General features: G+C 46.8%; 1 protein-coding gene across 1 annotated transcript in view; it reads right to left on the bottom strand.

Annotated features, from left to right (window-relative positions):
- Window positions 1–15,730, bottom strand: part of Kif5a (kinesin family member 5A) — a 31,587-nt gene that overhangs the window by 5,446 nt on the left and 10,411 nt on the right. The window contains exons 2-23 of the mRNA XM_042698880.1: window positions 15,070–15,157; window positions 14,905–14,978; window positions 14,153–14,257; window positions 13,854–13,902; window positions 12,888–12,943; window positions 12,617–12,704; window positions 12,246–12,370; window positions 11,373–11,477; window positions 11,089–11,237; window positions 10,842–10,990; window positions 10,447–10,622; window positions 7,897–7,965; window positions 6,865–7,071; window positions 6,433–6,579; window positions 3,926–4,114; window positions 3,489–3,606; window positions 3,072–3,136; window positions 2,865–2,974; window positions 2,403–2,504; window positions 1,083–1,143; window positions 772–843; window positions 510–614 (exon numbers count right to left, since the gene is read on the bottom strand). Of these exons, the coding sequence (XP_042554814.1) occupies window positions 510–614; window positions 772–843; window positions 1,083–1,143; window positions 2,403–2,504; window positions 2,865–2,974; window positions 3,072–3,136; window positions 3,489–3,606; window positions 3,926–4,114; window positions 6,433–6,579; window positions 6,865–7,071; window positions 7,897–7,965; window positions 10,447–10,622; window positions 10,842–10,990; window positions 11,089–11,237; window positions 11,373–11,477; window positions 12,246–12,370; window positions 12,617–12,704; window positions 12,888–12,943; window positions 13,854–13,902; window positions 14,153–14,257; window positions 14,905–14,978; window positions 15,070–15,157 (2,409 nt within the window). The remainder of the gene's footprint in view (window positions 1–509; window positions 615–771; window positions 844–1,082; window positions 1,144–2,402; window positions 2,505–2,864; window positions 2,975–3,071; window positions 3,137–3,488; window positions 3,607–3,925; window positions 4,115–6,432; window positions 6,580–6,864; window positions 7,072–7,896; window positions 7,966–10,446; window positions 10,623–10,841; window positions 10,991–11,088; window positions 11,238–11,372; window positions 11,478–12,245; window positions 12,371–12,616; window positions 12,705–12,887; window positions 12,944–13,853; window positions 13,903–14,152; window positions 14,258–14,904; window positions 14,979–15,069; window positions 15,158–15,730) is intronic.

Genomic DNA, 15,730 nt, shown 5'->3' on the forward strand with positions numbered 1-15,730 from the left:
GTGATTGAGCTCAGAGCCCAAAAATTCTGAGAAGGGAAAATAGGCATGGAACAAAGAACAAGGTAAAAGTAGGAGCAAAAATGATAGAAAGGAGGAAGTAGAGCTGGGTGCTAGTGGCTCATCCCTGTAATTCTAGCTACTTAGGAGACTGAGATCTGAGGAGTAAGGTTCAAAGCCAGTCTGGACACAGTAGTCTGTGAGACTCTTGTCTCCAATTAACCAGCTAAAAGCTAGAAATGGAGAGGTGATTTATCTGGTAGAAGCCAAGTGAGATCATGAGGTGCTGAGTTCAAGCCTCAGTACCAGCAAAAGAGAGAGAGAGAGAGAGAGAGAGAGAAAGAGAGGAAGAGGAAGAGGAAGAAAAAGGTAGAAACAGAGAGATTAGTAGAGAAAGTAAAAGAAAAAAGAAATCATAAATTTACTTTTCCTGAATCCCAGGGGCCTATGAAGATTTGAGGATTGTAGGACCTGGCCTCAAAAGTTCTCTTGGCCCTTCTCCAGACTCTTACCTGTTTGTGAACCTTTGTAAGTTGTTCCAAGTTGTTCTCAAGAAAGGAAATCTTCTGTTTTTGGGAATGAATCCCCCCACTGTCCTCGGGCTCCATTTCTGCACTCTTGAGTAGAGACAAAGGGAAAGATATGGTAGTCCTGAGACCAAACAGGGCCCACCCAGGCCAGGCCAAACCAGTCCCAGAGTAGGCAGCAGGGCTAGAGAAATGTGAGGAGGGGAATAAAGTATGGGGCTGCTAAGACCCCAAGTATAACACTCACTTTCTTGACTCGAGTCGTGACGTCTTGAACGAACAGCTTGCGAAGGTTGTGGAGGGTCTGGAGTTCCCGGGCCTAGAAAGAATGATGAAATATTGGGGCTAGCCAGATACCAACTTTACCTTCTCCTTCTCAAATTACTGAAACCTTCAGTTTATACAACCAAAGTGAATCACTCAGGAAAAGATGTGTCCTGATTCTGCCACAGACTAACTATAAAAAGGCAAGAGGAATGAGGACTAGATGCGACAGGGATGGCAGCGTGGGAAGCCCTTCCCTGCCCTGTTAACGTGGCACAGAAGGAAACCACTCACAACTGTCTCCTCCAGCCCCTTGAGGTCCTGCTTGGACTGCTCATGTCGCTCGTACAGAAATCTGCAGGAAGAGAAATAGAGATAAGAAGGGAAACACAAATGGCGCTGTAGCTCGAGTGGTAGAGCGCTTGCCTTGAGTTGAAGAGCTGAGGGACAGCGCCCAGGCCCAGAGTTCAAGCCCCACGACCGACAAAAAAAAAAAAAAAGAAGGGAAACACAAAATCCTCAGGATTCTCCTTTCTCTCCCTCCTACATTCCTCTCTCTCAAATGTTACTAATATTGGTTATGTAAGTTACTCATGTTTACTATGCAATAATTAGAAAAGAATCTTAACATGAGAGCTAAGATGAGGTTTCTACTATTTATAGACCAAACTACAAGGTGTCCATCTTTGCAAACCCTCCTTTCTGTATTTTTTTTTTCTTTTTTGAGACAGGGTCTTGGCTTTGTAGCCCAAGCTGGCTTTGAATGCACAATCCTGCAGCCTTCACCTCTCTGTTGTTCGGATTATAGGCATGAACCACTGTGCCTGACTTGTAGAGTATTTTCTCTGTGCATACATAAATATATAGATCTACATTCAAATTTTTATGTGATCATGATCACACAGTTTCAGAACCTGCTTGTTACACTGAAAAGCCATTTCTATCCATGTCAGCTAATATTCAGTAGCGGTCATTCCTAATGGTTTCCCATTTCCTTTCTCTCCCCCTTTTCCTTCCTTTCCTGTCCTCTTTTTTTGGGGGGGAGGGGCAGGATGCAGTCTTGAGGCTTGAACTCAGGCCTGGGCACTGTCCCTGAGCTCTTTTTGCTCAAGGCTAGTGCCCTATCACTTTGAGCCACAGGTCCACTTCCAGTTTTTGAGTTATTAATTGGAGATAAGAGTCTCACAGGGACTTTTCTTCTGGGGCTAGCTTTGAACTTGGATCCTTAGATCTCAGCCTCCGAGTAGCTAGGATTACAAGCGTGAACCACCTGTACTCAGCCCATCCCTTCCTCTTTTCTTTCCCTCTCCTTTCCTGCCCCTTCCTCTTCTGCTTCCCCCTTCCTTTTCTTCCCTTCTTTTCCCCTTTCTTGGCAAGATCTCACCAGGTAGCTCAGCTCAGGATGGCTTTGAACTCACAATCCTCTTGCCTCAGGCTCTTGAGTGCTGGGATTATAAGCATGTACCTCCACACATAGCTTGATGGTCTCTCTTTTTTCCTTCCCTATACCATCTGTTTGTTTCATGGCTACAAGTGTGTGCTGCCTCTCAACTGTGTCCATAAGGCAGTTCTGAGCTTATGTGGCTAGAGCCTGGCAGCAAATCCATCACTCACGTCAGCTCTTGAAGCTTGGCACTCTTCTCATGTTCTTCACTCTTTAGCTTCTCATAGTCAGCCTGAAGCTTCTCCAGCTCTAACTGAAGCTTCTGATTCAAGCTACGGAGAGTCAGGGGCATTGGAGAGAAAAAGCTATTAATGAGCAGGAAAGGAGGACCAGCCCCTCAAACATTTGCCTTCTTCTTGCATGAGTGAGTCCAGTTAGAATAGACAAATCTCCCTTCAGATATCAGTGGCACACACAGGTAACCATTTCCATGATAATAAGGAACCCTGAGCTCTCCAATTATGAGACCCAAGGTGAGTGACTTTTGTCTCCTGAACAACTTGGGCTACAATATTGTATAGCCTTGTTGAGGGAATGGCACTTGGAAGTTAAAGATCAGAAGGATCATTTGAGTCAGCACAGCAGAGTGAGAGAAGCCAGTGGCCACTGGAGCCACTCCCAGGGACTCTTACTCTTGGAGTTCATCAATAGTCTTCTGCTTCTCGTTGATCTCATCCCGGAGCCGCGCCAGCTGCCGGTGATGGGCCTCCCGGTGACTCTCCATCTGCAGCTCCAGAGCCTTCTGCAAACAACCCCACTCCAAGCTCACAGCCAGACTCTGAAACAGGAGTTCTGTGAGGACAGCCTCCACCCTACCAGACCCCTTTGTCTGCACTCACCTTTACTTCATCTGCATCCTGTGTGTCTGGCTCCTTGTCCTTCAGGGCCACTTCATGCACAGTTTCTACGTGGAAGAGGGGAAGATAACATCCAGTTTACTTCCTTCAGAAAGAACCTCAGATTATGTCCAAAGCTCCAAGCAGGGCAGAGGATGGGCCATAGAAATATCCGTCCTGGGCCAGGACAGTCCAATTTGACACAGCAAGGATAGAGAACAAGGGAAGATTCGTGGTTCATATCAAGTGTGAGCTAGCAAAAGTTTGGCTAAATAGCATGTGTTTGGCACCTATGATTCAGGTTGATGTTTTGGGTATGGTGCTGTTAGGTGATTTCCTGTGATGTTAGTGGCTTCCCCCCCCCCTCCCCTCTGGGATCTTGAATTCCAGGATGGCTGGGATGTAGGTCTAAGACCTCACCCTGGGCCTGGAGCTTGGCCAGTTCATCGCTCAGAGAGTCATAGGACTCTTCCAGGTGCCGCTTCTTCAGTTCCACACTCTGCATGTATTCTGTAAGCGAGCGGATCTTGGCCTCATGCTGGTGGAAAAAGGTTGGTGAGAGAAGAGATAAATCAAACTCCATCTCTCCTCCCAAACCCTCCCTGCCTGCTGTGCCTTCCATGAAGATGGAGGTCCGGCAAACATTCCTACACAGACTCTGGTCTCAGAGGGCAGGACCCCTGAGCTTCACTCTGTTGACCTGCACCCTCCCATCCCCCTTCCTAGCTCTTCTGTTCTAGATTTCCATTGATCTAAGGACACTGACTTAATGGTAGCTGCTAAGGGTTTTATTTATAACCACAGAGTTGCCTTCTGCCTTTCTCAGCATCCAGAGGCTCTCAACCTCAGGCACTCACCTGTGAGATGAGGAGCTGGCAGGACGAGAGCTCCCGCCCAGTCACCTCCATCTTGCGATGACATTCCACCTGGAGATTTTCCAGCTGCCGGCACCGCTTGACCACGGATTTAACCTCTGATTTGATTTTGCTGATGTAGAGCCGGGCTACAGTGAATTCCTCTTCAATGGCCCCGCTGATCTCCACGGGCTGAGCGTGAGTAGAGGAGAAGGAGCTGCTTCTCTGCTTCTCTGCAGCACTCTCTCCCACCCTCTGACTTTTCTACACACATCCATGTGCACAGGGACTCCGATGGTATAGGTATAGCTGCTATTTCCCATGTAAGTGTATTTTTTTGCATTCACACAACCCACCTTGAAAACTAGTATGACTTTTTGTCCCCACCTCCACCTGCCCCTCCCCACCCCCGTCCTGGGACTTGAACTCAAGATCTAGGCGCTGTCCTTGAGCCTCTTTGTGCTCAAGGCTAGCGCTCTACCACTTGAACCACAATGCCATTTCTGGCTTTTTCTGGGTAGTTTATTGGAGATAAGAGTTTCATGGACTTTCCTACCCAGTCTGGTTTTGAATCGCGATCCTCAGATCTCAGCCTCTTGAATAGCCAGGATTATAGGTGTGAGCTACCAGTGCCGGGCCTTTTTTTTGGGGGGGGGGTCCGGTTGTGGGGCCTGAACTCTAGGCCTGGGTGCTGTCCCTCAGCTCTTCAGCTCAAGGCTAGCACTCTATCACTTGAGCCACAGCACCACTTCTGGCTTTTTTCTTTTTGCTTATGTGGTGCTGAGGAATGGAACCCAGGGCCTCTGGCATACAAGGCAAGTGCTCTACCACTGAGCCACCTTCCCAGCCCTGGCCTGACTTTTTTTTTATACATTCTTGCTATGTTGTGAAGACTAGCCTCAAACTCATGATCTTCCTGTCTTAGCCTCACAAGTGCAATTTTTTTCCTTTTTTCTTTTTCTTCCTTTCCTCCCCATTTTTCTTTTGTAGTACTAGAGCTTGAACTCAGAGCTTCACATTTGCTAGGTAAGCACTCTATCACTTGAACAATACCCCAGTCCTTTAGTTTGTATTTCGTTTTTGAGATAGGATCTTGCTAATTTTGCCCGGGCTGACATCAAACGTGAATCTTCCTGCTTTCAGTGGGATTTACAGGCATGCATCACCATGCCTGTTTGACTTATTGGGGGGAGAGAGAGAGAGAGAGAGAGAGAGAGAGAGAGAGAGTGTGTGTGTGTGTGTGTGTGTTTGTATATGCCCGTATTGGGGCTTAAACTCTGTCTTGGGTGCTGTCCTTTAGCCACTGCTCTACCTCTGTTTTTTGATAGTTAGTTGGATAAAAGAGTTTTATGGGGGGCTGGGAAGGTGGCTCAGTGGTAGAGTGCTTGCCTTGCATAAATGAGGCCCTGGTTTGATTCCTCAGCACCACATAAGCAGAAAAAAGCCAGAGTGGCACTGTGGCTCAAGTGGTAGAGTGCCAGCCTTGAGCTGAAGAGCTGAGGGACAGCGCCCAGGCCCAGGTCCCATGACCGACAAAAAGAAAGGAAGAAAGAAAGAAAGAAGGAAGGAAGGAAGGAAGGAAAGAGTTTTATAGACTTTTCTGCCTGAGCTGGCTTTGAACCAGGATCCTCAAATCTCAGCTTCCTGAGTAGTTAGGATTAGAAACATGAGCTACCAGCACCCAGCTTTGTTTTTTGTTTTTTTGAGGCAGGATTTCACTATGTTGCCCAGGCAAATCTCAAACACCTGCTTCAGCCTCCTGAGTAGCTGAGAGTACAGATATACATCACTGCATCCAGCTTAATTTTTGTAGACAAATAGATGATCTATTGATCACCCACATAGGTTATTCTCACATGCACAGATCTGCATATGTCATTATTAACCAGTGTCCTACCTCTTGATCCTGCTATAGGCATATTTCTGTCATTTCTTATGTGTACCCTTTAGAATATATTTTCTGGTCTGGGAATGTGGCTTAGTGGTAGAGTGCTTGCCTAGCATGCATGAAGCCCTGGGTTCAATTCCTCAGTACCACATAAATAGAAAAAGCCAGAAGTGACTCTGTGGCTCAAGTAGTAGAGAGCTAGCCTTGAGCAAAAGAACCTCAGGGACAGTGCCCAGGCCCTGAGTTCAAGCCCCAGGACTAGAAATAAAAATTAAAAAAATAGAATGTATCTTCCCAGTTAAGCTCATGTGAATCTCTACTTGTTTTCCTGAGTCTAGTCTGAAGGTATATTTCTTTCATCTTTGAGACTGGGTCTGTAAAGTACAGGCTGCTCTTGATCTTCCTAGGCACTTCTAACTCAGCCTCCTTAGTACTAAGATTATAGGAGTATACCATCATGCCCAGCTCTCTGGGAGAATATTTCTTGACTCTTTGGCCTGTCTTTTACAGTATCTCAGAAGGCTAAATTATCCCACCTTCCCTATTCCCCCCCTCCCCCCCTCCCCCGTACTCAGAGCAAGAATGACCTGACCTGAATCAACTGCTATCCCTCGTCACTTACCAGCTTAATCTCCCCGTTGCCTACGATGACACTGAACTCACTCAGGTCCTTCATCAGTCCATTCAGCACCTCAGCAATTCGTTTTCGCTGGTGTCCACTGACCTCCTGGAGGCGCTGCAACTCAGACTCCAGGGACAGCATGGTAGCCTGGGAACAGCCCCTCAGGTCATTCCCATCACCATTCTGCCCCTCCCAGCCCAGGTAGAGGCCTCTTGTTCCATGCATGACCTAGAGGCCTTTGATGATGAAAATGTAGGCCCTTCAGAAGCCCCTGGAAATGAGAAGGGCCAGGACAGCCAACTGGAGTGGTGGTGTGGAGAGAGGATGAGCATCCTGACATGCTGAAAAGTGGAGGTGGCAATACCTTATATGGAAGGAAGTAGAGAGTGTTCTGGGGTCAGGGAACCCTTGGACCACTGGTATGTCACTTACCACCTTCTGGGACAATTCATCCACCAGAAGCTGATTCTGCTGGCTCTTCTCCTCCACCTCCTGGGACTTCTGGTCATAGTTCACAGCCAGCTCCTCCAGGGCCTGCAGCACTTCCTTCACCTCATCCTTCGCAGCGTCATTCTCTGACTGCAGGTGGCTCAGCTCCCGCTGGACCTTCTCATTGTCTCCTCGAGTGGACACCAGCAGCTTCAAAGGAGAGGAGAGATGTGGTGGGGGGGGGAGGGGGAGGGAGGGGGAAGTTCACTGTCAGTGACCACTTCGATGGCCCCCGGGTCTGAAGGAACTGGACCTCCCAGCATGAATCAAGAGGACATGGGCTTCACAGGAGACTTCATAGAAATAGGGAAATAATGGAGATACAAGTGCACTTGCAGTCTATCTTCTAAGCCTTAAGAACAGCCCCAATGAAGTTTCTGGATTTCAAGATTATATGGGTGACTAGCCTCAAAGCTAGAATGCCCTTCTGACATTTATTGCTTCATTCATTCATTTATTCATTCATTTGTGTTGGCACTGGGGCTTGAACTCAGAGCTTGGATGCTCTTGCTTAGCTTTTGTGCCAAGTGGCACTTTGCCTCAGCCTTTACCTTTACCACAGCAACACTTCTGGCTTTTTTGTGGGTAATTGGAGACAAGAATCTCACAGCCAGGTGCTGGTGGCTCACGCCTGTAATCCTAGCTACTTAGGAGGCTGAGATCTGAGGATCATGGTTCAAAGCCAGCCCGGGCAGAAAAGTCAGTGCAATTCTTACCTCTAATAAAACACCAGAAAACCAGATGTGATACTGTGGCTCAAGTGGTAGAGCAATAGCCTTAAGCTGAAGAGCTCAGGGACAGTGAGCAGGCCCAGAGTTCAAGCCCCATAACTGACCCCACACACACACAAAAAAAATCTCACAGACTTTCCTGCCCAGGCTCCTAAGTAATAAGACTAGGTACCCAGCCTGATACCCAATCTCAAAGAAGCCTTCTGTATGTCTTTTCCACTGGCATCCGGTCCCCTCTCATTACCTCCTCCTGGTCCAGCATTTGCTGCTTAAGCTTCTCGATGAGTTGGCTCTGCTGGTTGATCTCATCATCCTGTCAAAGGCAAGGGAGAAAGAGTAAGAGGAGCTATCTCTTCCAGTTTAGAGTTCTGGGGCTTGCTTGTGGGGGGGGAGAAGTTCAATCCCAACGAAACTCTGAAGAGCTCAGGTTTTAAGTTTGAAAACTCATATGCTAAATGAAGTCATTCTCTTGGCTTTTTTCCATGACTCTAGCAATTATTTTAAATTCCTTTCTTGCAAGAAGTTGCCATAACCTTGAAAATACAAAGCAAAAAAATCTAGAAATCTCACTCTAACATACTCCTAAACAGCAAAGATAGTTATCACAAGTTATTTATAATAGCAAAGCAAGCAAAAAATAAAGCCTGTAGCTGAGTATAGTGGCACATGCCTATAATTTCAACACTTGGAAATCTGAGGAAAGAGGATGTAGAGGTTCAAGCCAGCCTGGACTACACAGTGATACATTGTTGCAAACCAAAACAAAAGAAACAAACACAAAATAAACCTAGTCCTGTAATAAGTTAATGCTTAAATACATTTTGATAAATAGACTCAACCATTCATTTGAAAATACTTCTATGCTGGGTGCCAATATCTCATCCCTGTAATCTTAGCTACTCAGGAGCTTGAGATCTGAGGATCTCAGGCAGTAAAGTCTGTGAGATTCTAATCTCCACCTAACTACCAAAAATCCAGAAGCGAATCTATGGCTCATGGGATAGAGCACTAGATTTGAACAAAAAGGCTAAGGGACAGCACCCAGACCCTGAGTTCCAGCCCTAGGACTGGCACAAAAAAACTTTTATGAAGAATTATTAATAAAGTAAAAAATGTTTATGATATAATATTACAAAAAGGGATCCAAATTACATATAAAATAGACTGTACATCAATTACATGTGTATATGTATACACACATAAAACAAAATGTTAGGAGTTATTTCTTTTTCTTTCTTTCTTTTTTTTTTGTTGTTGGTCATGGGGCTTGAGCCCTGGGCCTGGGCTCTGTTCCTCAGCTCTTCAGTTCAAGGCTAGTGCTCTACCACTTGAGCCACAGCACCACTTCCAGTTTTCTGTTGGTTTATTGGAGATAAGAGTCTCACGGAGTTTCCTGCCCGGGCTGGCTTTGAACCGCGATCCTCAGATCTCAGCCTCCTGACTAGCTAGGATTACAGGCGTGAGCCACTGGTAACCGCAAGAGTTATTTCTTTTTTTTTCGGGGGGGGGGGGGAGGGTGTCCAGTTGTGGGCCTGAACTCTGGGCCTGGGCGCTGTCCCTCAGCTCTTCAGCTCAAGGCTAGCACGCTACCACTTGAGCCATAGCACCACTTCAGGCTTTTTTTTTCTTCCTGCTTATGTGGTGCAGAGGAATCGAACCCAGGTCCTCATGCATGCAAGGCAAGCACTCTACCACTGAGCCACCTTCCCAGCCCTTTGGTCGTGGGGCTTGAACTCTGGGCCTGAGCACTGTCCCTCAGCTCTTCAGCTCAAGGTGAGCACTCTTACCACTTGAGCTAAGCTCCACTTCTGGTTTTTCTGGTGGTTTATTGGAGATAAGAGTCTCACGGAGTTTCCTGCCCGGGCTGGCTTTGAACTGCAATCCTCAGATCTCAGCCTCCTGACTAGCTAGGATTACAGGCGTGAGCCACCAGTGCCTGGCTCCCAAGAGTTATTTCTTAATGGCAGAGTGATGGATAGTTTTAGTTTTCTTCTACCTATTTTTATTTATTTTCCACATTATCAATAATGAGCATTTATTCCTTTTTAAATCAGAATACAAACAGGAGGTATGGCTCATCAGTAAAGCATCTGCCTAACAAGTGTGAGCTCTAATCCTAGCTACTGAGGAGACTGAGATCTGAGGATCACAGTTTGAAGCTAGCCCAGGCAGACACTCTAAGAGCAAAAACAAACAAACAAAAAACCCAGAACAGCAAAAAGCCAGAAGTGGAGATGTGGCTCATATGGTGGAGCACCAGCCTTGAATGAAAAAGCTAAACAAGAGTACAAGCCCTTGACTTCAAGCCCTAGTTTGGGGCTCACACCTGTAATCCTAGCTACTCAGGAGGCTGAGATCTAGGGATTGTGGTTTGAAGCCAGCCTGGGCAGGAAAGTCCATGAGACTTTTATCTCTAACACCAGAAAACCAGAAGTGGAGCTGTGTGTGGCTGAAAGTGGTAGGGTGCAAGCCTTGAGCAGAAAAGCTCAAGGACATACCCAGGCTTTGAGTTCAAGCCACATGACCAACCCCCCCCAACCCCCCCAAAAAAAAGTCAGGAAACATTGGTACAGGGCTGGAAATGTGGCTTAGTGAAGCCCTGGGTTCAATTCTTCAGTACCACATAAACAGAAAAGGCCAGAAGTGGTGTTGTGGCTCAAGTGGTAAGAGTGCTAGAGCAAAAGAAGCTCAGAAACAGTGCCCAGGCCCTGAGTTCAAGCCCCAGGACTGGAAAAAAATTGGTACTAGCTGTCTTTTGTTATCCCTCACCTGGTCCCTTCCTGGCTGCCCTCACCTTGTCATCAAGCTGCTTATAGAGGCGGCGAATCTCCTCCTCGTATTTCTGCCTCTCCTCAGGTGCAATGCGTACCACAATGGATGAGTTATCATTCACAGGGGTCTCCTCACAGACCTCAGCTCCCAGGGAGGCATCCTCCCCAGCCAGGCGCTCTGTCTCAGGCACATTCTCTCCTAGTAGAGGGGCAGAGCAAGAAGAGGGATGGAGAAGCAAAAGCTGCATGCACAAGTCCTTTCTCCACCTTTTGGAGTAATCACCCTCTTTCCTTCTGCCTCCTGACTGCTGCACTGTATCCCTCTTCCTGGAGACTGGCCTGGCTTTAAGTGCTGTCCATAAGCCATGGCTTCCCCTATACCCCCACATCTATTACTCCCACGGGCTCCCTCTCTAACCATTGCGCCACCGGCTCAGCTCAGCCTCTAGTTTGGCAATGGTCTCCTTCTGAGCCTTGGTCTTTTCCTTCTCCTTCTCATATTTCTTCTTCCACTGCTCAGCAGTCAACTCCAGATTCACTGAGGCAGTATTCTTAATGGTCTTTGCTCTGGATGAAGAGAAGAAACAGAGATGAAACCTACATTAGGCTTGGGGAACACTGGAGAGATAGTTACAGGTGCTGAGGTAGGGGACCCTGCCACTGACCGTTGCCCAAACATCAGGGTAGACTTGGTCTCCGCATCATTGTAACTAGATGGTGAGCAGCAGATGAACATGGTTGTCCTGCAGTTTCCCCCCAGAGAGTCCTGGAGAATCCGTGTCATTTTGCTATCACGATATGGAACGTAACTTTTCTGGGGCAGAAGAGAGACAATACCTCAGGAAAACAAATTCAACAAGAAAGGACAGTGGTGCTGTCTATTGGGGTATGATTGGAGAAGATGCCGAAAGGTGGGGTTGGAGGGTGAAAGGGACTAGGGAGCACATACAGTGCCCTCAGCTAGTGCAGAGATCACATTCCCCAGGGCCGACAGTGACTTGTTGATATTCTTTGCTTCATCCAGCACGGCTCCCTCTGCTCCAGTCTTGCTGACCTGCCGAGGTATTAAGGGACAAGTGTGTCATGAGCAGCTGCAAAAACTGTCACCACCTTTTCTATACCTGAGGGAAACTAGTCTAATAAAAAAAAAGAGAAAGGAATGGGGAAGAGGACAAAGAGTTGCTTGGCAAGGATCAGGGGGACCATTCCTCTGTTCCCCTAAACTTTTGCCAAATTCTTCCCCTCACCCCCATATTGCACTTATATGAAATGTTCAGGACAGGCAAATCTATAGGCAGGAAATATCAGTGGTTGTCACAGGAGGAGGGGAAAATGAAAAGAGATATTAATGGGCGATGCAAATGTTCTGAGATTGGACGATGGTTATGGTTGCATAACTTGGGAAACATACTAAATCCACTGGACTGTATACTTTAAAATGGTGAGCTTTCTGTTTATGTGAATCATATCTCAGTTTTAAGGGTTATGTTTTTTTGTTCTTGTTTTTCTGGTTGCAAGGCTTGAACTCATGGTCTGGCTGCTGTCCCTGAGCTCTTTTGCTCAAGACTAACACTTTACCATTTGGAGCCACAGCCCCACTTCTGGTTCTCTGATGGTTAACTGGAGATAAGAGTCTCACAGGACTTTTCCTGCCCCAGCTGGCTTTGAACTATGATCCTCAGGTCCCAGCCCCCTGATTAGCTAGGATTACATGGGTGAGCCACCAGCACCTGGCTAATTTTTTAAAGTTTTAAATGAAAGCAATGCCCCCCCCCAAGGCCTTCTTCTCTACCCACCCACCCTATTGCACAGAAAACCAAACCTTCTCACTCCCTGCCAGGTCCACAAGATACAGCTTCCCACTGAGTTTCTGCTCAGTCTCCATGTTCTCCTGCTTGATATTGATGAGAAAGATGCTGTGGCTTCGAGAGCTGTGTTCATTCATGTCTGCAGGAGCAGGAGAGAAACAGGACCTGGACCAACCCCCTCAGAACCATGGCCCTCAGCCATGGTGCCCACTGGCTGCCACTCCACACCACCAGGACAGAAGAGATCTCTGGGACCAGCTTGTCACCTCATCTACCAGGCAAAGGGTCCCTAATCTAGAAGACACAGTCCTTGCTTACTTGCCCCCCCAAGGGGGCAAAGGAGAGAGTTAGGTATGACTCAAGAGCCACTTGTATCCCCACTCACTGGTGACAGCCACATGACGATTGGATTTCCCTTCATCAATCACATCCAAAATCTCCTCAGGGCTGGACACAAAGCGTTCGGTACATCCCTGCAGGGGACAAATGGACAGTGACCCATTAACTCTGATCTGCAAATTAAATTGCCTGCCTACTGCCCAAGTGACCTCCCAAGTCCCAAGAATCTCTACAGCCTCTTGGCACATTACTCCTCTAGCCTCTGGGTCAGTGGCCCATCTTCCTCCCAGCCTTGCACCACGTCTACCCACTCTCACCTTGACAAATGGCACTCGGTTCTTGTCTTCATGCACAGACAGGTTTGTCTTAGTCACTGAATCAAAACAGAATCGGGTGAGGAAAGCCAATGCTGCCACCCTACCCCCTGCACCCTGAAATCAAGCTAAAGGGGAAAACACTTGGTGAAGTCCAAACTCCATGTTCTCCCTGTCAGCTCTTCCCCCTCCTCCTCCCAGTCCTCTTCTTCCTCCTCCTCCTCCTCCTCCTTCTCCTTTTCCTCCTCATCTTCCTCCTCCTTCTCTCAGGCTCTAGCTCCAGGACTCTAGCTCTTCTCTGCTTATGTGTAGGCCAGGGCCTCTGAACTCATCTTCCGACCTACCCTCCCACTTTGGAGAAATTATTATTATAGTTTGAGGCAGTACTCAGAATTGAACTCAGACTCATACATGCTGCATAAGTGTTTTACCACTGAGCTATATTCCCATTGCTTATTTTTTGTTTTGAGATAGGGTCTTGTCTAGGTAGCCCAGAAGAGCCTAAAAATGTGCGATCCTCCTCTCTCAGCTTCCTGGGTAGCTGAGGTATTTCAGGTGTACCTCTGAACTTAGCTGAAAATTCTTGGTGAGTAGAGCTAACAGACTCAGATGTGAAGGAGTGTGTCCTATGTGCTAAATAGTAACTAACCCCCAGAGAAAGATGATTTTTTTTTGGTGCTGATACTAGGGCTTAATCTTAGGGCTTAGACACTGTTCCTAACTTATTTTACTCAAGGCTAGCACTCTACTACTTGAGCCACAGCTCCACTTCCAGCTTTTCGGTAGTTAATTGGGAACAAGAGTCTCATGGGCTTTCCTGCCCAGGCTAGCTTCAAACTGTGATCCTCAGATTTCAGTCTCCTGAGAAGCCAAGATTACAGTTATAAGCCAGCCACCAGTCCCCAGCAAGATGGTCTTTCTTTCCTCACCCTTCTCACACACCATTGCCTACTGGAGCTAAACACTCACCATCTAGAAGGTCACGAATTTTGTCCAGGTAAATCTCAAAATATGAAACCTGGTTGGGAAAAAAGTAGTATGATGTGACAAAGTCTTATCTTTACTTTAATACAAGGATCCCAGACTAATATGATCTGCTTAAAGGGTGGTGATCGCCGAGAAATAAGAAGAGAAAACCTTAGTAGTAGAGAACTGGGGTAATTAGAAAAGGAGTGTAAAGCTGGGGAACCCAGGAGTTCAGTGGGTTCACTCTGAACCTTCCCCTTCAAGTCCCCATCTAAGGGTGCCAACTGTCATGCCCCAGTCACCTTGATGTGGAACTCGAGGTTCTCATCCATGGAGTAAATGTGGTTGAAGATGTCCCGGGCAATTCGAGGAATGATTCCCATCAGCTGGGGATCATGCAGTTTTCCCTAAGGAGTGAGGACACCCAGCATGAGGGTAGGGCTCAGGAGGAAGACAATGTAGCAGAATACAGGAGAACACAGAAATATACAAGGCAACACAAAAGTAACAGGGCAGGAACAATGGTACCTGAAGTTAGGAGGTAGTCACCTCTATGTCAATCTTTTAATTGAAGGAGGCTCTGTGTGTGTGTGTGTGTGTGTGTGTGTGTGTGTGTGTGTGTGTGTACCAGTACTGGAGTTTGAACTCAGGGACAATACATTGTCCCTTAGATTTTCTGCTCAAGGCTGACATTCTACCACTGGAGCCATAACTCCACTTGCATTTTGTTGGTTAACTGGAGATAAGAGTTTCATAGATTTTCTTGCTTAGGCTAGCTTCAACCATGATCCTCAGATCACCTACTGAGTAACAAGAATTACAGGCATGAGCCACTGGTACCCAGTTGGAAGAAGGTAATTTTTATTGCTGCTGCTTTTCCAGAGACCATAGAAGCAGTAGCAAGGAGATAAGCAAGGAGGTAAAATGTTGCTCCTCAGTTCATCCTCTGTACTCTACTTCCTCAGAACCAGGCTACTCTTGATTCCCAGATTATCTCCTCAAGAGAGTTCTTGACTTTCCATTAACATTCCTACCCCACAGTCAGAACCCTTACCTCCATGGTATGTGTTTTTCCTGAGGATGTCTGTCCATAAGCAAATATTGTGCCATTGTAGCCAGCAAGGACATCTAGAAGAGATGGAAAAAGAGCACTAATGAAGACAAATAGAGGAAGGAATGGGGATAGGGAACAAAGATATTCTAAAACTATATCCATTACCTTTGACGATTTGCATGGCACATGCATGGTAGACTTGCTCCTGAGTCGTGTTTGGGGGGAACACACGGTCAAAGACATATGGCTTCCCCTACATTGGAAATAAAAGATGTCAGACATCAGCAGGAAGACAGGGAGAAGAAACACCACACACCCTTCCATCATTCTGAAAGGAACCCAGTCCTGCAGCCCTTTGAGTGCATGGAAAATCTGGGGGTTGAGAGAATGTGGAGGGAGATGTAGTTTAGTACTGACATCAGAAGTGTGATGAAGTATTACTAAGCAGTGAGACTCAGTGGGACTCTTAGTCTTGGTGTGATGACGTCATCCCCCCAAAAAACCTTCCTCTGAGAAACCAGATGAAAAAGACAAAGGAAAAATAGAAAGTGAAGCCAGGTACTGGTAGCTCATGCCTGTAATCCAAGCTATCCAGGAGGCTAGATCTGAGGATCAAGATTCAAAGCCAGCCCCAGCAGGAAAGTCTCTGAGACTTTTATCTCCAATTAACCACCAGAAAACCCTGAAGTGGTGGTGTGGCTCAAGTGGTAGAGCACTAGCCTTGAGCGAATGAGCTCAAGTCCCACAGAAAAGAAAAAAGAAAGTGAAGAACAATTCACTATCATTAAAAGGTCTTTTTTTTTTTATCTCTGCCCACAAATTACAT

Source organism: Dipodomys spectabilis, unplaced genomic scaffold, assembly GCF_019054845.1.
Source record: "Dipodomys spectabilis isolate Male_0828 unplaced genomic scaffold, ASM1905484v1 ptg000234l, whole genome shotgun sequence".
Lineage (NCBI taxonomy): Eukaryota > Metazoa > Chordata > Mammalia > Rodentia > Heteromyidae > Dipodomys > Dipodomys spectabilis.